The sequence below is a fragment of the Linepithema humile genome, chromosome 5 (assembly GCF_040581485.1).
Source record: "Linepithema humile isolate Giens D197 chromosome 5, Lhum_UNIL_v1.0, whole genome shotgun sequence".
Classification (NCBI taxonomy): Eukaryota; Metazoa; Arthropoda; class Insecta; order Hymenoptera; family Formicidae; genus Linepithema; species Linepithema humile.
The window spans coordinates 29,466,305-29,489,635 of NC_090132.1; the positions used below are offsets into that span (position 1 = coordinate 29,466,305).

At 29.1% G+C, this 23,331-nt stretch overlaps 2 protein-coding genes across 9 annotated transcripts in view; one reads left to right on the forward strand and one right to left on the reverse strand.

The window, feature by feature from the left end:
• LOC105678120 (uncharacterized) overlaps positions 1–23,331 on the reverse strand; it is a 143,812-nt gene that overhangs the window by 118,066 nt on the left and 2,415 nt on the right. For all 6 annotated transcript variants that reach the window (XM_067356064.1, XM_067356068.1, XM_067356063.1 and 3 more), the window contains exon 2: positions 22,459–22,557. In XM_067356064.1, the coding sequence (XP_067212165.1) occupies positions 22,459–22,557 (99 nt within the window). The remainder of the gene's footprint in view (positions 1–22,458; positions 22,558–23,331) is intronic.
• On the forward strand, positions 8,907–20,880 carry LOC105676044 (aminopeptidase Q-like). Of its 3 annotated transcripts, XM_067356059.1 has the most exons (13): positions 8,907–9,244; positions 9,533–9,991; positions 12,353–12,840; positions 12,913–13,359; positions 14,118–14,277; positions 14,550–14,706; positions 14,815–14,890; positions 16,589–16,980; positions 18,703–18,971; positions 19,124–19,314; positions 19,451–19,774; positions 19,857–19,926; positions 20,118–20,880. In XM_067356059.1, the coding sequence occupies exons 3-13, from the start codon at positions 12,374–12,376 to the stop codon at positions 20,253–20,255; spliced, it is 2,691 nt and encodes an 896-aa protein (XP_067212160.1). In that variant the 5' UTR covers positions 8,907–9,244; positions 9,533–9,991; positions 12,353–12,373; the 3' UTR covers positions 20,256–20,880. The 3 variants fall into 3 exon arrangements, with proteins under 3 accessions (XP_067212160.1, XP_067212159.1, XP_067212161.1); XM_067356058.1 differs by lacking the exon at positions 9,533–9,991; XM_067356060.1 differs by lacking the exons at positions 8,907–9,244; positions 9,533–9,991; positions 12,353–12,840; positions 14,550–14,706 and having other exon boundaries at positions 13,218–13,359.

Below are 23,331 nucleotides of genomic sequence, written 5' to 3' on the forward strand. Positions count from 1 at the left end.
AATTAACAATTGAATCATTTCCAAGAAATAAAGAATACGAATGAGAAAAATTAAATTGCTTAATAAGAATAGTCTTGACCAAGGTCAGAACTTAATTGTCTTGACCCATAGATAACACAAAACCAGTGTACACAACAAGTATGTAAATTAATGAAACAACATCCCAAGTTATTTTTATTCTAGATCGTAAATATTTATAAATTAGTATATATCTTGAACTGTGTGCGTTATTTAATCGACTGGCATACTTAAGTTCACACACAGAATTGTTCAATCATATAAAAACATTAAATAATGGCCAATGGCTATTGACCATCTATTGAGGTTGCAACCTTTTGGGCCGTAAATCCTTGTAATAATTGTAATAATTGTCAGGTACCTTGTAATAATTTTTTCAATATTAGATATCGCGCAGGGTTCTTTGAATAATAAAAATAACAAAAAATTATTTGTAACAATTAATTAGGTATTAAAAATACATTATTTGATTTGTGTCTAGAAATTTTGCGTTGTAATTACATCTATTCGAAATCAATATTCACATAAAAAATTATAGAAATAAACATTCACTAAAAGATTTTATGCAGATTTCCTATTTTTTCTTGAATCTTGTTTAGATTCAATTCCACTTTTTAAATAGAAGTGTATCATATTCATTCTTTTAAAGAAAATTTTTTATTTTCTAATAGAGTAATACAGTAAATTTTATCTCAAAAAATTTATTTCATATATAAAATTTCAAAATTATTTGCAATTTTAATGAAATACGAGACAAATATATTTTGTGTATGCAATAGAAACAAATTAAAATGTATCAAACTATTTATAAGATATATACAGAGGCGTTACTAGGCAATTACGCAATATACGCTCCAGCGTAGTGTGCTGTTATTTAAAAATTTTAAAAATGTTTAAATGCAAAAACTTATCGATCAGTCTGCGATGACCCGCCCCTATCTGACTCAATGCTACCTGCTTGTAAAATTCCGTTTAATTGCGTAATGGCCAGAAAAGTATAATCTTTTTTTTTCTTCTTTCTTTTAGGCATTTGTAACAGCTTTAAATACATACCCATACAGCACAAAACATCCTCAAGATATTCTCAGGACATTGAGAATTTAATTGTATCTCATAAAATGCCTGCAACTAATTCAAGGCTTACCTATGAATATTTTATAATTTGCTATTGAGTAGGGACAAGAGGATATATAGAGAAGCGCGATATGAAGGACTTTAGTATACTTTCGGAAGAGGTATCTGAACGTTTAGTTTCTGTTTGTTTCTCTGTAAATTACCAGTTTAATTCCCAGTTTCTCGCAACAGTTATTAGCTATAGTTAACAGTTATTAGTGTCTTCTAAACAATTTAACCAACAGGACTTTTATCCAAGATTTTATAAACTTGCAATCTTCGCATTTTAGCCAAAAAGCAAGTATCATCTTTTAACGTAAGAATTATACTAACATAGATAAAACAACAAAAAAAATAATTCTTAAATTTTTTGTATTTATTTCAAATTTGTAATTTCTGTTTTTAATTTTGTTTTGCATGTGTAATAATTATAAAAATTTGCATAATAAAAATAACAATAAATAATTTTGAATATAATTTAATTCGTGCAATAGCTCGTTCGGGCTAACATATGATACAACAAAATGGAAAATAAAAGTGTTCAAAAATTACATTTATTTAAAAATAAAATTATTTGCACAATAAGAAAGGTCAGTAAACAAATTAATAAAAAGACAATGATCGATGTGCAAAATATTCGACGCTGTTAATCAACAATTGATAAAAATCTTTTTTTATTAATAAATTTTGAGCCTTAGTGTGTGTTAATAATATTAATTAAACAACTTAAAAATTACAATTTTGGCTCAAATTATTCAAATAAATTATTAAAAACAAGCTACAGAGCCCAAGCTGGATTTACGTACTTAGTTTATTGACATATTATAACAAAACATTGTTTAGGTCAATTATAACAAATTATAAGGATCTAAACGTTTCGACCATTTGGTTGTGGTCATCTTCAGTAGTTAGTTCTTACATTAATTATAAAATTCGGAACATATTACAATAAAATCTTCTTACATTCGTTACTTTTAAAACTAAATATAAAATTCGGAACAAATTAACATTGTTCATAAAATTCTTAAGTTGTAAAGTTAAATTTTGTTCAATTTTATTTCGGCAAATTTTTAACTTTACTGTTTTGTATTGTTGCGTGAACGATTCACGCTTCCACACGTGCTCACGGAAATGTTGCGTCGCAAGCGGTATGGTCGAGAAAAGACTGCTGCTCTCTCTTGTTTAAATAATTTATTTTCTTCGGTTTTACAACGCACGCAGAATACACGTTGTCTTGACACATGAAATCAACTACGACCTTTTGTAAAAAGGTGAGCGCGAACGGAACTTCGCCGTCTGCCGCAAGGCGCCGCGCGGATACGCGGGAATATTAAAATAAGAAAATGAAATGAACGCATTAATATCATTATAATACTAAACATTTACAACTTAAGAATTTTATGAACAATGTTAATTTGTTCCGAATTTTATATTTAGTTTTAAAAGTAACGAATGTAAGAAGATTTTATTGTAATATGTTCCGAATTTTATAATTAATGTAAGAACTAACTTTTGGAAACCGTGAAGCTAAGCTTCCTGAAATTCAACTATAGTATAGTGACTACAATCCTTAATAACATATTAGTTTTTAAAAATTTTCCTAAATTTTCTTTCAATGCTATTGTTTAAAATATGCCTTTCACAACGATCCCTCCATAAGATTCAATATTAAAACTCACAACTTTGAGAATTTATATCTCGATTTCGGTGAAGCTGAGTCCTCTGAAATTTTGACATGTTGTACATAATAATGTTATTTATACATGGTAATTTTTTCAAAATATTCTTAAATTGTTGAAAAATTGCGATAACCCCCTTAAGCTATTTTCATCTTGCCAGCTTATATGCCCTGTATCTGGCCTGCTACAAAGCCAGATTTTGGACAATTGTTTGGTGTACGTATCTTTTTATACGTATTTAATTTTTTTTTCTTATGTAGGCCACTGCGATCTTTTGATATACTTTTGATTATATTTTTTTACACACAGCATAATTTTTGTAACATATAGTGGTTTATGCAAAAAATTTATTAAGCTGAGCCATGTGTCTCAAAAGTTATTACAATTTCAAACGTTGCAATATCAGCAGTATCGACTAACATATGTATTTATTTATAATTTGCAGTTTTTACCGTTGGTATGGTCTCGAATATAGGCATTACTGCTGGTGCTCATCGATTATGGGCTCATAAAGCTTATAAAGCAAAATGGCCAATAAAGCTTATTCTCATGATTTTTCAGAGCGTTGCTTACCAAGTAAGTCTAACGAGTTTTTTAAGTTCATTGGACTCCTATCTTTAGCTTAAGTCCGTTTTTGACAATTTATAACAGAGCTCGGCGTTAGTTGCACATTTCGGCTCGATTCTTGAGATGACGCCTTCCGCTCTCCCATTACCGCGCGGCCGCTGGCGGCCGAGTCGCCGATAACCTTGACTCAGGAGCGTCTGTGTAACAAATAGGCTGATGATAAGCTGGCACCTTTCAGAAAATAAAATTTTCTTCGTTATAGAAATAATATTTATTTTCACTAATTATAATTAAATACATTCTGATTTTTTGGTTATCGGCGACGAAAAAGAGCTATAACTCCGTAAATATTCGTTGTCCGCTATATGTTTATAGGACCAAAGTTGCTTGTCTCAACGAGACGCATCGACGTAGGTAGTCGGTTTCAAACGAACAATGGTAACGACCCATAACCCACAACACCCCATATTGTTTTCAAAAATTTTTGAATTTCGAAAAACCACCTGAATGGATTGAACGATCTCTCGATATCCTGCCAATAAGGTCCTATGGTCCGATTTTCTATTTCCTATAGTTTCCGAGTTTATTGGCAGGGTATCGAGAGATCTTTCAATCCCTCCAGGCGGTTTTTCAAAATTCGTAAATTTTTGAAAAAATTTGGCGTGTTATGGGTCGCCACCATTTTTTGTTTAAAACCGAGTACCTACGTCGATGCGTCTCGTTAAGACAAGCAACTTTGGTCCTATAAACATATACCAAACAACGAATATTTACGGAGTTATAGCTCTTTCGTCGCCAATTTTTTTGGTTATCGAGGCCTAGAACTCGGAAACTATACGAGATAGAAGATTGGACCATAGAACCTTATTGGCAGGGTATCGAGAGATCTTTCAAGCCCTCCAGGCGGTTTTTCGAAATTCGTAAATTTTTGAAAACAATTTGGAGTGTTGGGGATTATGAGTCGTTACCATTTTTCGTTTGAAACCGAGTACCTTCGTCGATGCGTCTCGTTGAGACAAGCAACTTTGGTTCTATAAACATATAGCGGACAACGAATATTTACGGAGTTATAGCTCTTTTTCGTCGCCGATAACCAAAAAATCGGAATGTATTTAATTATAATTAGTGAAAATAAATATTATTTCTATAACGAAGAAAATTTTATTTTCTGAAAGGTGCCCGCTTATCATCAGCCTATTTGTTACACAGACGCTCCTGAGTCAAAGCTATCGGCGACTCGGCCGCCAACAACCGCGCGGTAGTGGGAGAGCGGGAAGCGTCGGTCATCTCAAGAATCGAGCCGAAATGTGCAACTAACGCCGACCTTTGATTTATAATATTGTAAATATTGTATTTTGCAGGATTCAATTTTTCATTGGGTCAGGGATCACAGAGTGCACCACAGATATACCGACACCAATGCGGATCCATATAGTGCGCATCGAGGATTCTTCTTCTCGCATGTAGGCTGGCTTCTAGTGCGGAAGCATCCGGACGTAATAAGTGCTAAGATTGATTTAACCGATCTTAAACAAGATTCTTTCGTAATGTTTCAAAAAAGGTACAACGAGCACAGTTTATTTCTACACGGAAAAAATTTTGTAAGAAAAATCATTATGTACTGCAGTAGCCGTGGACCACCGAAGGAATTACAGAAACTTTTACTAATCTAGCTTGTTATTTCGAACAACGCGTTTCTTTATCATATCCTCAGATGCAGTTTTTAGATCATAAGCTAAACCTAAATAGGCGAAAAAGTCGATAAAAGCTGTGGTAATATTGAGCGAATAATTTCCTAATTCTGCCGCTTTATAGTCCCAAGGAAAAACATGATGATAATTGTGCCAGCCTTCGCCAAACGCTAGTAGAGAAACTATAGAACTATATATTTTCCGCAGGAGTGATTAATCTGCATGATAAAAGTAGACGTGTTTAAACACCACACACAAATGTTCAATTTGTAATTACTGATAAAATAAAATATAATATATAATTCTCTTAATTTAATTACATAATTAATAATAAATATTTCTTTATTTATTTAAGAATAATATAAAAATAATTAATATTAATAATTAATCAATAACAAATTTTACGTAACTTTTAAAAGTTTTTTTTTAATTATTAAATTTTGTTACATTATTAAGTTCAATTTTAAACTTTTACAAAGGCAAACATATTTATATCAAAAAGAAATAATAGAGGTATGTAAAAGTTTCCATCGTTCTTAAAGCAATTTTTTTAATAATATCTTATAAATAATGCAATATTTTAAATAATATAAAATTCTTTTTTCTATCACTTTTAGCCGCTTTTTAGATTAAAAATGGATACTGCGATAAAAAAAAGTCTTCTTTTAGAGCGATCTTTCTATACATGAGCGATGGAAACTTTTGCATATTTGTATATTATGTATATAATAATAGAAATACGTACTTATTGTAAGGTTTGTAACCCCACATGTGAGCGGCAGAATTCACCAGCCAAGTAACATGTAGATTTATGCAATATCTGCAGATTGCGAGGTGCCACGCGCACCACAAAGACTCACCGAATGCTCAATAAGGTACTAATGATAGTATGATAAAGCAGCAAAGCGGCATCAACAAAGCGTACCATCTAAAAAAGAATTTATCGATAACGAATGATGTTCGTAACATTAAGTAAACAATAATGTGAGGGGTTTATAGAATACTATGGCCATTATGTTTTTCACATAATGGCCATAGTATTTAAGTTTATAATTTCTCTTCTGGTCCGCCTTTACTGCCGTATCATAGTAATGTTTTATATAAAATTACTATATACGATAATAGCTGCGGACCATAAAGGAATTATAAAAACTTTTACTATGTTTTTCACATGTGAAACATAGTAAAAATTTTAGGTCCGCGATTACTGCCGTACATAGTAATATTTGATATAAAATTTTCTCCATGCGTGTAAAATAAAATTTAGTCGACTACTATATGAAAAATTCAGAGAAAAAGTGGATGAAATCCCCTTTTTCTATAAACCTCACATTATTGTTTACTTAATGTTACGAACATCATTCGTTATCGATTAATTCTTTTTTAGATGATACGCTTTGTTGATGCCGCTTTGCTGCTTTATCATACCATCATTAGTAGGGGAAGGTGGGGTAAGACGGACCCCCTAAGCGAAAATGGCTATATTTTTTATATTAATGACAAAAAATAACTGAAATTTAGCATGAAGAAACTGTAGAATGTTTATTATAAGATTATAATGTTAAATTTTCAAAATTTGCAAAAGTTTGAATTATTATTAAGATTTTTAAAAACTTAATTTTGGTCCGTTTTACCCCATAGGTGGGGTAAAATGGACCATCCCATGGGGTAAAACGGACCAAGCCGAGATAATATGGATCAAGAAATAATTTAACTGATTAACTCAAAATCAAAACTATATATTATTTATTAAATATTTTTGAATAAGAATAGAAATTATTTTAAAATTAATCATTTTATTATACACACAAATCTTTAAAATAATTATAATCTTTATAATTTTTAACGTTTATATTAAATATAACATTAAATATAACATTTTAAAATAAAGCATGTAAATAAAATAAATAATTATTATAAAATCTGTTTTTATTTAGAGACATTATTTTCAATAAATTTCAAGTTTCTTCTACTTTTAACAGTGCGTTTTTTATTTTTCATAGCTTTTTCCAGTAAAAAAAAATGAAATGTAAAATATTTCTCAAATCAGAGCAAATATATAAGCAAAAAACTATAAGTAGAAAGTATAAGTAGAAAATATAAGTAGAACAAATATATAAATTGGTCCGTTTTACCCCATTTAAATTGGTCCATTTTACCCCACATAACAACATTAATATTATCTTATTTTTATTTACCTGTATCAAAATTATTTTTTAAATGTAACTGATGAAATATTACTTCTAAATAACCAGAAATATGGAACTTGTAGAAAAATTTAAAAATTTTAAGTTTTGCAATCTTAGTCACTTAAAATGTAATACTAAGAAATTAGATCACGAGATCTATTTGCAAGAATTTGACGTTTCTTTATAAATAACTTACGATAGTCGTATGATATAATGACGTAATTTTTAAACAGTTAAAAAGCATCAAAAAGGAAATTAATTTTATGTTTATCCAGCAGATAGAGGTACGTACTAATAAGATCTAGCAAATGGACCATTTTACCCCGCGGTCCGTCTTACCCCACCTTCCCCTACCTTATTGGGCATTCGGTGAGTCTTTGTAGTGCGCGTGGCACCTCGCAATCTGCAGATATTGCATAAATCTACATGTTACTTGGCTGGTGAATTCTGCCGCTCACATGTGGGGTTACAAACCTTACAATAAGTACGTATTTCTATTATTATATACATAATATACAAATATGCAAAAGTTTCCATCGCTCATGTATAGAAAGATCGCTCTAAAAGAAGACTTTTTTTTATCGCAGTATCCATTTTTAATCTAAAAAGCGGCTAAAAGTGATAGAAAAAAGAATTTTATATTATTTAAAATATTGCATTATTTATAAGATATATTATTAAAAAAATTGCTTTAAGAACGATGGAAACTTTTACATACCTCTATTATTTCTTTTTGATATAAATATGTTTGCCTTTGTAAAAGTTTAAAATTGAACTTAATAATGTAACAAAACTTAATAATTAAAAAAAACTTTTAAAAGTTACGTAAAATTTGTTATTGATTAATTATTAATATTAATTATTTTTATATTATTCTTAAATAAATAAAGAAATATTTATTATTAATTATGTAATTAAATTAAAAGAATTATATTTTATTTTATCAGTAATTACAAATTGAACATTTGTGTGTGGTGTTTAAACACGTCTACTTTTATCATGCAGATTAATCACTCCTGCGGAAAATGCTATAGTTTCTCTACTAGCGTTTGGCGAAGGCTGACACAATTATCATCATGTTTTTCCTTGGGACTATAAAGCGGCAGAATTAGGAAATTATTCGCTCAATATTACCACAGCTTTTATCGACTTTTTCGCCTATTTAGGTTTAGCTTATGATCTAAAAACTGCATCTGAGGATATGATAAAGAAACGCGTTGCTCGAAATAACAAGCTAGATTAGTGAGAAATCATCAGTATGACGGAAGAAATAATTTTTAAATTTTTAACTTAGGCAATTGGATATAGATAAATCTTATGCGACATTTTGTTAGTTAAATACATGCGATCCAAACATTTATAGATTTTATGTTTTAAAAACTTAATTATGTGTATGTGTGTGCGGCAGACTTTCTAAAGATAATGAGTATGATTTAATATGAGTAAGATGAATATGTTTGCCAGTTTGTATATTTACACTAATGTAACAAAATTTAAAATGACACGAAAATCTTGCTTTGGTTCTTTTGCTCTTATATATTACTTATATATTGCTCTTATATATTATTAATTTTTAAATTTTTAGAATTTATTTTTTCAGAAAGAAATTCTTTTGTACGTGAGAAAATTATTTTATATTTTGAATTAAGATTTTTCCAACGTGAAGTCGTTCTTTTTCAATTTATTAATAGTATATAAAAATGCTCTACATAATTTATAGTACTATATAGCCTTCTTATTTGGCATAGTTCCCGATGGTGTAATTTGGTGTATCATATCGGTCCTTCCTTGCGCTACGCGCAAGCTCGCCGCGTCGCTTGATCAACTGCCAATATCCTTCTCATTGTTAGTATGAAAAGATTGTTCGAAACAGTAAGATCGCGATTTGATCGGTTCAAAAAAATTTAATACTGGCGATTCAAAATAGTACTAGTTTGCAGTACTGTTGTTACAAAGTGTAATTTGTTAACAATTTTCATAAATATAGGTGAGGATTGACGAACTAAATATGTTTAACTAACAGTGTACAATTTAAATTTTTTAATTCGGTTTAATTCAAAATCAACATTAATTTTAACAATTAATTTTAACAATAATTCAAAATTAACATTAATTTCTGCATCATTAATAGAAATTTTAATGTTTCTTTTAATTTTTTCTTATTTCTTTTATATTGATATTAAGTGAACTGAGATGCACGTAAAATTAATTATTATATGTAAAATGATATCTCCAACGTAAAATTTATTTATTAAACACACGTCGTACATTACAGAAAACTTCAGTTTCATGAATTGCCTTACTTGCATCGCATATATTACACATTTCTGCTATGTACTCTCCTATGCTTCCTAATAAGGGTCGGATTTTGGCATAAGCAATATAAGCAATTGCTTAGGGCCCCGCGCCAGTAGAGACCTCAAAGGTTCCATACAACTAATTGCATAAGAGTATTAAATTGACGGAAAAAATTAAAAAGGCCCTCTTTAAAGCCAGTGCTTAGGGGACCCCTACGATCTAAATCTGGCCCTGTTTCTCATATACACAACTTCTCATTGGAACGTAATGCTCTCTTCCAAACATTAACCTTGCCTTTATTTCCTTCTGTGTTTTGTTATTCTTTTACGTCTACTGTCCTTCTTAATCTTTCAGCCCTATTCTGTTTTTCTCTTACCGTTGTAATTTACCAAAAAAATTTTAATAATATATTTTGTGCAATGCGAATATACATATCGTAAGTATACAAGTATACCCACAAGGAAACTGATAAAAGTCAAAATTTTTCGATTATCGTTTTAATTTTAATCTTACAACAGCCCATCCATGAAAGTAAATATACTAGGATTAAAATGTAGTTATATTTAAAAAAAATGTATTTTACTGTCGTTATGAATTTCTTTTTTTATTCTCAATTTTTTAGTGTAACTTATCTCATATGTGCTTTCATAAAAAGAGTATAATCAAATATAAGTAAGCGCGACATAATATTAGTAATATAAAATAATATGAAATCATATACGTAATGGTTACAGTGAATCAACCATTAATTATCTAAATGGTCGTAAAAACATCATTCTTAATAACATTAAAATTGGCGTTTCTAGTGTTTATTGTGTTTTAATATTACAAATATTTTATACATTTTTACTTTTTTTAGTTTTATATTTAAAAAAACTTCTTGGTAAATTATATTTTTCGTAAAAGTCTGTAAAACTTTTAATAATTAAAATTATGTTCTGTTAATACTAAAAATAATATATTTTCATGTTTTACGTATCTTTCATAATATTTTTTAGTATGAATAGTTACAATCGTTATTATATATGCTTTCTTTTGTGATAGAGAAATAAAGTACTATGTGTCGCAAATACACTCACCCGAAAAAAAAGCGGTACACTGAAAATGTGGGAAAAATTCATCAAATTTCAACTGACGATAACTTCGTAAATAATAAAGATAGAAAGTTCTATAAAATATGGAAATGAAGCTAAAAATCTCTACTTTAAGAATCAATTTATTTCAATGTTGTAAAATAAATTTATTGAAAATGGCGGATGACAAAGCGCGAGCATGCAAAATTGAAAAATAATGGTTTGAGTTTGCGACGGTGCACGGTATAAACAAAAAATTGTAGCTTATTGGGATCAAAAGCGTACGAAAGTACAGAGTCTCCTCTTTAAAATGCTTTTTTATGCATCTCGATACGATGATTTTTCGCCGAGAGATTCGCATTTGAAGAAAAAGGCAGATTCTTACTTTAAATGCGAATCTCTCAGCGAAAAATCATCGTATCGAGATGCATAAAAAAGCATTTTAAAGAGGAGACTCTGTACTTTCGTACGCTTTTGATCCCAATAAGCTACAATTTTTTGTTTATACCGTGCACCGTCGCAAACTCGAACCATTATTTTTCAATCAATTGTTTTGCATCCGAAGGAGATGTCTGCAGATCTTTTGCGATTTCTCCGCCCTGACTTTTTGTTTATGCTCGACCGCACATTGCGAGAAGAGTGCTTGATTTCTCTTGATCTTTTTCTTTCGAGACGCGTTACTTATTCGTACGACTTCGTCAAAGTAAACAATAATTAATCTTTTCGCATTGAAATTATTGGTCAATTATGGCGACGATAAGTCCTGAAAAAGCTGTTTAAGTTGTAGCGTTAATTGAAGATGGGAGAAGTCGAAGGTACGTTGCTGAGGCACTTGATTTATCAGTGTCAACCGTGCAACGTGCTTATGCTAGGTACTTGGAGACTAATTCTGTCCAAAGAAGACCTGGTTCGGGACGTCCTCGTTGTACAAATGAAAACGATGACCGATTTATTGTTTTAAATTCATTAAGAGACAGACATCGAACGGCTGTTCAAATTCGAAACAATTTAAGAGATGTCCGCGAATGTAATGTATCCGTTGACACTATTCGAAACAGATTAGCGGAACACGGTCTTTTTCCGCGCAGGCCAGCAAATGTACCTTCGCTTATGCGTCGCCATCGCGTAACTCGACTCAATTTTGCTGTCGAGCATGCAGGCTGGACATATGCAGAATGGAGTACCGTTCTTTTTAGCGACGAATCTCGTTTTTGTCTGTATTCTTCAGACGGACGAGAACGAGTATACCGTCGCGTTGGAGAACGATTTGCAGACTGTACTGTAAGTGAGAGGCCTAGAAGTAAGAATCTGCCTTTTTCTTCAAATGCGAATCTCTCGGCGAAAAATCATCGTATCGAGATGCATAAAAAAGCATTTTAAAGAGGAGACTCTGTACTTTCGTACGCTTTTGATCCCAATAAGCTACAATTTTTTGTTTATACCGTGCACCGTCGCAAACTCGAACCATTATTTTTCAATTTTGCATGCTCGCGCTTTGTCATCCGCCATTTTCAATAAATTTATTTTGCAACATTGAAATAAATTGATTCTTAAAGTAGAGATTTTTAGCTTCATTTCCATATTTTATAGAACTTTCTATCTTTATTATTTACGAAGTTATCGTCAGTTGAAATTTGATGAATTTTTCCCACATTTTCAGTGTACCGCTTTTTTTTCGGGTGAGTGTATATATGTACATTTTTACACATAAAATTTTTTTTCAGATGCTTTAAACAGAACTTAGTATGGCATTAAGGAATATTTCATTAAATATCAGACCAATATTTATTGTGATAATATTTTTCTCTATTTCTCAATTTATAAAAAGTGACACTGAAGTTAATCATCATTTGTTGAATTATACTGATTTAATACCACTGCAGTATGATGTCAATATAGAATTTGACTTTCGTATAAATGTCTTGCACGGCGAATGCAATATTACCATCAATATTACACGTCCAATAATGAATATAAGTATACCTTCAGTAAATTTTGGTATACTTAAACTTGATTTGACTATCAATGATGGCAATAGGATGATACACATACCGAAATATTCATTTATCGATGAAACGTACATTTACATTGACTTCACCAACCAGTCTGTAAATATTTTATTTCCTGGAACATATATTTTACACATAATATATCTCAACAACATATATGATGAAACTTTTCGCGCATACGGAGAAAAAATAGGTGAAAAAGTGTAAGTTTAAATAATTAATTCTCAAACAAAATATGATAAAAATTTTATATAATTCATTTTTAAATGAAACAGATTAACAGAAACTGGAGTTGAGGTAATAAGAGCTCAACAAATATTTCCATGTTGGGACGAACCAGCGTTCGAGAGCACGTTTATCATTTCTATTATGCATCATGAAAGATTTACTGCCCTATCGAATATGTTGAGAAATGCAGAAGAATATATAGATGAAAATAACATGATGTGGACACATTTTAACAAGTCGCCTTTCATGTCCATTCAACGTTTAACGATTGTGATAATCAACAACCGTTTTCTGCAACAGCGGCTTATGTATACAAATGTCATAATTTGGTGTAGAAAAAATGTAAAATTATATCTAAAATTTGCACAACTCGTCGTAGAAGATGTATTCAATTTTTTGAATGAAAGTCAGACAAAAATATTAAAAATAGATTATGTTGCAATTTGGGATACACAACATAAGAACATTGAGACATGGGGACTTATTTTACACAGGTAGTATCCAGTTATTAGTAACTAAAAAGATAACGTTTAAAATCAAATTAAAAAACAAACTTATCTTAATATTTTAGAACTAAAAATATATGTATTATTATATCAGAAAGTCATTTAAAGACTATCATATACATCACTTGCATTACATCATAAAAAGTACTTTTATTTTAAACAGAAAATTAAAATAATCCTTCTTTACATCAAATCAGATTTTAAATTAGATTTTAATATGTAAAGTATGAAAAATAATTGTACGTTTTATGTTGTACAAAAGGAGTTATAAATATTATGTATTGCATCAAGAATATAAAAATATCATGAATATTTCTAATTTAACTTCTGCAATCTTTTAATCGTGATGTTATTTATTCATAAATGTTCAAAATATTTCTTCTTTTTTTTTTTAATAATCTGAATAAATGATTATTTAAGTGAGAGAACACACAATTTTACAATGTTATTTTTTATAAACACAGAAAAATATATTGTTTATTAAATAAATATCAAAACAAATTTGCTTAAGTATAACTTCACTTCTTTTTGGTATAAAATTAAAAAATAACAATTTTTAAATTGTCAACCTAAAATCGTTAAATATTTTTTTAAAAATTTTTAAGTAAATAATTTTACGGGTTAGCACTCGAATTCATCTAATTTTGCAATAATTTGTATTATATTTACAATACACAAATTTATTAAATTGCATAATTCTAACAAAATTTTAAGATGAAATTCTAATATTTGAAAACCATTTTCAGAGAAGAAGATATTACTTACAATAAAGCATTAGATTCCATTGCACGCAAAATAGAAGTGGCTAACTTACTAGCACGTCAAGTAATATCTCTTTGGTACGATTATTTGTCATGGCCAATAGAAGGTTTTACAACATACTTTGCAGCGCATATCTTGGGAAAGGTTGTTTAATATTCTTATATATTAATGACATATTACAAATTAATATTTCATAACAAAAAGAACCAAAAATTTAGTAGCAGCCATTACCAACTCTTAATTCATATTTATAATGCAAATATACTGTGCATTTAAATATTTAAACTTATCAAATATTATAAAACAACAAAAACAACCAAAAATTTAGTAGCAGCCATTACCAACTCTAAATTCATATTTATAATGCAAAAATAATATGCATTTAAATATTTGTTTTAGCTTAGTAAATTTTTTAGATTCCGTCGATTTTTTACATACATGATTTATTTGTTGTCCAAGTACTGCAGGAATCTTTTCGCTTTGACATTCCTTCTTATAATTATAATTTTACACTACACAACAGTAATAGCTTAGATGTTAAAAAAAATAAGTCTATTCTTAATTATATCAAACGTAAGTTAAAATAGAATTTATTTGTTTAAAACTTTATATATATTATTGTTATGATTAAAGAACATTTTAAAGTATGTTTTAAGTACTCTATGACTTTAATTGTCACAGCATCCGTTTTATGGTATATATTACAACATATTTTAAGTGAAGGCATGTGGTATTCTATTCGCACGTATGCTGATAGGTGAGTAATATTTCACGATATAATAATTATGTAACAAAATTGAATATTCGACAAAAATATTAACATTCCTCAATTTTACTGTGAGACAGCATGGTATATGATATATTACCATTTCAAAGTTGTCGAAATATCTTTCATCTATAAAATAACAAATAACATGTTGTCCATTTCTAAAACTAATGTATACTTTTCTTTAATGTGAATGAGATAGTATTGATTGTTTTAAAATATTAAATCAAACTTTTTTAAACTTGTCAAATTATCTTTTTTTTAAATTGTAAGTAACATATAGTTGATTTTGCAAATTAAAACATTATGTTTATTAATGTAAATAATACAATTGATTTTTAAAATTGTGGCAAATTAATGTTAATCGTTTTGAAAACTTATATTAAAAACAGTAGATAAATAAAAACCATTATATTGTATGTAATTTAAATTCGGAGTTTTTTAATATAATTAGAAATTTGAGATTACAAAGGCATAACTGTAAATTATAATGTTAAAATTAATAGCTATATAAGCCCAGAGTTAAGTATTACTTGCTCAGTAAAGTTTATTTAAAAGAATCGGTTACAACAGATGTTTAGGCCCATTTGTCGTGGCCATTTTCAGTGAGAGATACAAAGTAGACGAAAATTTAGAAAAACATAATAAAAGTACGTAAAAGACGCAAGGTTGTCGGAGGGCGGTTACAAAAACCAAACAGTTTCAAAAAGTTGTACATACTCTTATTTTAGTGTCGAAGTTATAAAAATTGTCCTGACAGTGCGCAAAGGTCCAAAAAGGTAGACCTCCAGAAAAGTGTTACTTATCTGTTAACTACCTACCGAGACACACACGAAATTGTCTAGTTGTCTGAGAGTGTTCACCTTTTTAATATCTAACCTCAGAATTTTTCTTACTAGACTTCTGACAATGAGACCTTTGTACAATTGACAGAGTTAGTGCATCGAAAGTATCCGTCCATTTTCTATTTTCACATAATTCCGGAAAAAAAGAATAAAAGATGTTGGATTGCCGATGGGTCACAATGTTGCGGTACACCGGATTGCCTTTCTAATTTGTTCAACCGTTGATTCTTTCCGGAGGTCTACCCTTTTGAACCTTTGCGCACCGTCAGGGCAATTTTTATTACTTCGACACTCAAGTAAGAGTATGTACAACTTTTTAAAACTGTTTGATTTTTGTAACCGCCCTCCGACAACCTTGCGTCTTTTCCGTACTTTTATTATGCTTTTCTAAATTTTCGTTTACTTTGTATCTCTCACTGAGGATGGCCACAACAAATGGGCCAAAACGTCCGTAACCGATTCTTTTAAATACACTTTACTGAGCAAGTAATACCTGACTCTGGGCTTATATAGCTATTAATTTTAACATTATAATTATATCATTAAAATATCCCAATTATACATTTCTTCTATTAATAATAATATTGTAAATATAAACAAATAAGATATTTCGATAAATTGTGATTTTTGTCTACAACTTCTTTGTGAGCAAATTTAATCCATTCTAAATATAAGACTAGATAAAGAAAGACTTTCCAAATAAAAAAAAAATAAATATATGTATTACTGTTGATTTACTTGTACAAACATATAAACTAATGTTTTAATATGTTAAATTATAATTTTGTGTATAAAAGTGAAAATTTGCACGGTGTATGTTTTTAACGAAATTTCTATTTTGCAGATATAGTCAGTCAAACACGGTAAAGACCGATGATTTATGGCACATAATGCAAACTTATTCAAATCATACTGAGACTTATCATCAAAAATCTTTCAATGTAAAAAAATATATAGATATTTGGATAAAGAAAAATTATTATCCTGTACTGCACGTGACATTAAGCGCTACAGATGACATGATATCATTTTCATATCTCAGTTCTCAGTATAATGAGGAAGACATGGAACAAATTCCCGTATTAGTAACATTTACGATAATACAAAAAGATGTTGGTAATAGTTTTAACCAGCATTTTTTGCTATCACCGCAACGTAAAACATTTATGAATATTAAAAATGAATTTAAGGTTGTTGATGAAAATTATTGCGTCATAGTCAATGTTAAACAAATAGGTAACTATACAATATTAAATTTATTATACCTCAATTTTTATTTTGTGTAACTAAAATTATGCAATATTCTGATTTTGTCGTTTCCATTTTATGTTATTGAGATTAATTTTGGATTTTATTACATGATTATGTGTGTAGAGGATGTCCCACCTAACTTAAGCATTTTAAATAGCTCACTTGTTTTTCATAATACGAAAAAACGTTAGAAATGTCATCAGTTTTTTTCTGACGGTTTTTCGTATTATATAATCATTATATGTATAGAAAGATTTGATATCTCAGCTATTACAATGCAGTCATAAAAACATGTAATCCCGTTTAAAAATAATCGATTACTTTATAACCTTAAAAAATATAACTGTGAAAAAAATTGTTTTTTTATAATAATATTTGTTTCTCCCAAACAAATAATGTTTTTCTTTGACATATTTTCATATTATCAAAAACAAGTAAGAAATTTAAAATGTCTAAATTAGATGGAAAACTCCGTATGTACATATAGTCACTGCTCTTGTGATTGTGAAATTTTTACGGTGCATTTTAAATCTTCAAGATTAATGAAGTCATAATTAAAAATTATAACATTATTAATGATTTACAAGAAATCATACATATTTAAAACAAAGTGTTTTCGAATTTATACTATTAAGTAAACGTAAAGTTCGAGCACAAAGATCCTACTCTTGGTACTGGTTTTAGCTTTAATAACACAAAACCACAAAAAAAATTTTTGGGTATAAACTCAAACTAAAGTAATTGTTTCTTATAGATTTTTAATCACTGAATCAAAAATCTCCGAATTTGTGATCCGTTTTGCTTCATCACGTTAAGTTTTTTAGATAATCGAGAAAAATGATGAAAAATCTGTGAAAATTGAAAGAAACATTTGAGGAAAGAACAAAAGTAAATATAACATTAAAATGCGAACTGATTTAAATATATTTTGGTAAGTTAAATAAGGTGCAAGAAATAAAAAAAGTTTTACTTTAATGTTAGGTATTATAGTCTAACACGTCGTAAAACAAGTCGATGTAAAGTATCATTGTGCAACAAACAGCTAGGCGATCTGCGTGAGTTATACTAGGTTTTTTTAGAAATAAATTTTAATTGTTACTTTTGGAAGATAAGTGAGGCACAGAGTTGAACACGAAGCGAATCAGTACAAATTAAAAAAAAATATATTTGTTGCACAAAGGTACTTTACGTCGTTTTGTTTTACGACATGTTAAGCTATAATACCTAACATTAGAAAAGCAAAATTTTTTTTATTTCTTGCACCTTATTTAGTTCGCCAAAATAAATTTAAATCAGTTCTGCGACCGCATTTTAATGTAATATTTACTTTTGCTCTTTCCTCAAATGTTTCTTTCAATTTTCAAAGATTTTTTATCATCTTTCTCAATTATCTAAAAAACTAAACGTGATGAAGCAAAACGGTTCACGAATTCGGATTCAGTGACCAAAAATCTATAAGAAACAATTACTCTGGTTTAAATTCATATCCAAACATTTTTTTTGTAGTCCTGTGTAATTAATTGTAAATTTTGTATCAATAAAAAGAACCTATAAATGGATATTATTATTATAACTTATATTTAACATATTTTATTAAAAAATAAATAATTTAAAAAAATATTTTGAAAAAAACACTGTTAGAAACTATTTCTTGATAAATTCTATCAGAGACTCTATAGATAAAAGAATCTATTTTTGATATAATAGGATACTATCGAGTTAATTATAATTATGAGGGCTGGTTTAGACTTGAGCAATGCTTGAGAAAAAATTATACAGTACATGTTCTCAATCAAGCCCAAGTCATAGATGATGCATTTCACTTTCTCTTACATCGCCGAATCAGTTTAATAAGGTTTTGGAATATTGTAAGCTTTCTGTCAGAAAATACGAATTACGTAGCATGGTATCCCATGATTAAAGCTTTTGAATACATGGCTTGTGCCTATTCATTTGATCATGCTTCACTCATAACGGTAGGTAATGGCTAATTTCTATAAGAAAAGTTATACATTACAACATTCTACATAAAAAGAATTAAATAAATATGTATACCTGTACATATACACATACATCACATTCTTTCTAATAGTAGATTTATAAATTCAAATAATTTACCAATTTTAAGGACAATATGCGAAATATATTGAACAGAGTTTTGGAAATAATAGGATACGATGAAAAACCGAATGAAAGCGACCTTACTAAATGTTTAAGAGAAGAAGCAGCAAAATGGGCATGTATTATTGGTGCTGCTAAATGCAGAGAAAATGCCACTTTACATCTGATAAAATACCTTAAAAATCCTGTACAAGACAAGTAAGATGTTTTAAAACCACGACATTTGTATAAATTAATCTTGTTGCATTAATATACTAAACTTGAGAAGCTATTTTATTTGATATACATAACATAAGCTACATTTGTATAAAATATTTTATTTCTGCTAACGCAGTCGGTTTACATGGAAGGAATGGAAATATTGTAAAGGTTTAATGTTAGCAAACTACACTCTTTGGAACCAAATACGAGAAAAAAGGACAACATCTGATAACAGAATATTAGATTACTTAACTTGCTGTAAAAATTCTACAATTATTATCTTGTATTTAAAACAATTGTTAGGACTAACTACAGAGTATAAATATTTTATCCAAAAACGAGACAAACGTGTTAATATAGTTGTTCTTACTGTCGCGAAGCATGTAAGAGACTTGATAGTGTTTGAATTCATATTGAAATGTTTAAAAGACAGGCAAATCGTATTAAGTAAATATTGGTAATAATATTTTTCTTTTTATATATATTCTTGTATTTCTAAGTATGAGATATGCATATTAAATCCATTACTTTAATTTTAGGGAAGTTGATAGAATTGCAATATTAATTATCAGTATTACGCATGTGCATTCCGAACACCAATTACAAGAGGTACCTATATTTTTTAATTCAAGTAATACTTTCATTTCTTGACTTTTCAATATTGAGCTTATTCATATGTTATTTGTTACATATGTAACATATCTGATCCAATTATGCCGAACGCAGCAAATTATGTTCTCATAAACTGTATAGTAAAGAAGCTTTACATTTATTGATTTTGTCGAAATAATTTGTTTTAGGTAATTACCTTTGCGACAACTTATCTGAAAGACAAGAGGCTAATTGATGCTGTTAAAAATAAAATTGCTAAACGAAAATTGGAGAACGCAAGACAAATAGCAAATTTTGGATCTCTTCATAAATATGACGACGACTGAACTCTCACAACAAAGTAGAAAAAGTCTGTATTCAATCTCCCCGTAATTTGCATGCAACTATGATTTTGTGGCTGTTGTACTAGCCAGTATTGGGCCAACACTGGATGCCAATGCATTGACATTTAATATTAATGAAACGTTATTATTATCCCGACTGGCAAACTTTGCATCGCCAACAATGATATATTAGTTAGAACTATTATACATTATATTAGTTAGTTAGACAGTACTAATTCTTTACTGTTGTCCAGTATCACGCCAGTATTGCAAATCCAGCTATCAGCCTTGAGCAAATACTGTGCTTGTTGTAAGCTTGAAAATGGAAATAAATAGTCAAACAAGTGAATTTGTAAAAGACAAAGTATATAGCAATGTATATAGTATATAAGCACAGTTATAGCAATGTTGAAATAGAATTAATAAGAAAATAAAAATTATTAACTTTCTCAAAGAACAATTTCATGCGCACACAACAAAATGTACATTCACAAATGAAATCATAGAGTAGAATTTAGTTAAATATTAATCCCATTTTTATTATGTTTAAGTGATGTAAGGTTGCAATATTGATAAATGTAGATAAATAAAGTAAAAAGATAAGTATAAAATTGATGCATTGTAGACATTAAGAGTAATTAATATTTATAAATCACAAGTATACTTTTTTATAAAATAAATTAGTTGGAATATGTTATTGCAAAAAATAATATTTTTTATTCTTTTATTTATATTTGTGACGTATTCATTTTCAAAAATTCTACAATGATTGCTTTTCTTATTTTTCTTTTATCTTTCTTTTTTTGCTATTTTATATTTGCTATTTTAATATTATGTTTAATTTGAAGTACTGCATAAGAAATATATTTTTTTTATTTGTTTTTGGTAGGTATTTAGTAAAAAAGTAATGAAATCTTTACCAAAATTTTTTTCAGTAATTTTGAAATGGTAAGTGTTTAATCGTGATTAATCAGATTGTCATAAATTCATTCATTACGTCGTATATGTTACTGTTAGTCTGGGACTTTTGTATATCTAATATTTTGCATATTTTACATTATTTTGAAATCTATTTTCTTAAATGATATTAAAATAAAACAAGTATGTGAATAAAACACAATCGATTGAGCCTGTTTTCAAATTGATCGGCGTTATTGGCCGGTAATCTTGACTCTACTCAGCTCGCGGACTCGCATGTAGATACACTTTTTTGCACGTTACGCGTGAACTTGACGATCGTGTCCTGATAATTACTGATGTGTTCGTAAAAGTTGCAACGCTAAAAACGAGTCAACTGCGACGATGTTTATTGAAAGATTTAAAGAAAGTGACAATATATCGCGAACCGCCTGCTTTGACTTAAAAATTCAGAAGAGTATATGTTTCCACCAGCGCATTCTCGATATCAGTGAAAGTCACTCGTTATAAACGTACAACAAATGTTATCGGCGCGAATCCTTTCGATGTTAAAGAAACAATGTAACGGCTCTCCATTTATGTCGTTTGTAATTTTGTTTTCGAGTATATATTTTTATCTTTTAGAGTGATAATTTTATCATTTGCGATGCTTCAAACGTTGATCGTAAACATCGATTTATAAATGTTGCAAGTCTTTTCACTTTCAATACTATAAAGTCAGTTAAAGTGGAATTTTTCGACAATAAAACGCTTAATCATTCCTATCAAGTTATCAATATAAAACATTCCTGCGAGCTATAAAACGATTAAAAATGGCCATGACTTTCCAATAATGACAGTACAAATTATTTGCTAACATTGATTATTGTCTATATAAAATTTTATATGGCGTATCTAACAATGAAATATACAAGCTAAGGCAAAGTGCTATCTTATCATAGTAATTATACGCTATATCATTTTATAAAAGCGCGTAATTTGGATTACATGTATACAGGCTGTTTCATAATGTTCGTCCAAATGCTCGTGCACAGGTAGAGCGCGGTAAACTGAACAGGAAAGTCCTTTATCGTTTTGCAATTGTCGCAATAATAAATGAAATATTAATTTAAAAGGATTGCAATTGCCGCGCGCAACGCACTATCATTCGTCAATCCTTTTTAATTAATATCTCAATTATTATTGCGACAATTGTAAAAGAATTTTTTGGACATTATGAAACATCCTTATACACAAAGAAATCAAACTATAATATTATCACTCAGGTAATAAATTATTTATTACTCACTCGATTGTTAGATTATCCAGTTCTACAGAAACATTAGATAGGCTATCGGATGGCTGACTGATACCAGGTGCAGACCAGTGCAACATCTTTACGTTCTTTCTGGAAGATTAAACATCATCATTAACAATGTCTAGAAGTTTTCCATTTAGCTAAAAGAAAGGAAGAGAGAAAAAATATCAGGGCGCGAGTGCCATGATATTTTTTCTCTCTTCCTTTCTTTCTAATAATTCCTATCAGTACATACTGATTCTCCATATGTGAGAACAATGTACTAAAATTTTCGTACACTTTAAGTATCTCGAACCAGAGATCGGTGTACAAAGTTAACTGTCTCACGTAGACTAATAAATTAATTTCTTTAAGAAAAATTAAAATTTCGCACTAACATCCCGCGACGGCTCTCAATGCCTTTCCATTACATTATTTGATAGTTATCATTTGAGCCTTTCCTTTATATGTGTTAGATTATTAGTTATATTTAACATTTTATTTAATGCTTAATAGAAATTGTTACGGTGATTAATAAAAATTTAAATCGTTTCTGCATGAAATCTTTATTTCAAGCTTCTGTTAATGAAAATAATGAATTACGCCAACGTTTCATTATTTTCACAACGCCCATAAGCTTGCCGGACAATTCACAAAATGCCATTTCCTCTTCACTAATTTTAGCTCTTACGTAACACAAGTCCACTACCAAACGAGTTTAATTGGTACTTATATTGTTCTTTAAGAGGATAAACTCGTGACACTATAAAATAAACATCCTTCTTTATTCACAATAATTAATTACGAAAATTTTCAAAGTCTTTCTGATCTCGAAATGTAAAATATATATAAAATATAAATTATACATTTAATTATTTTACTATA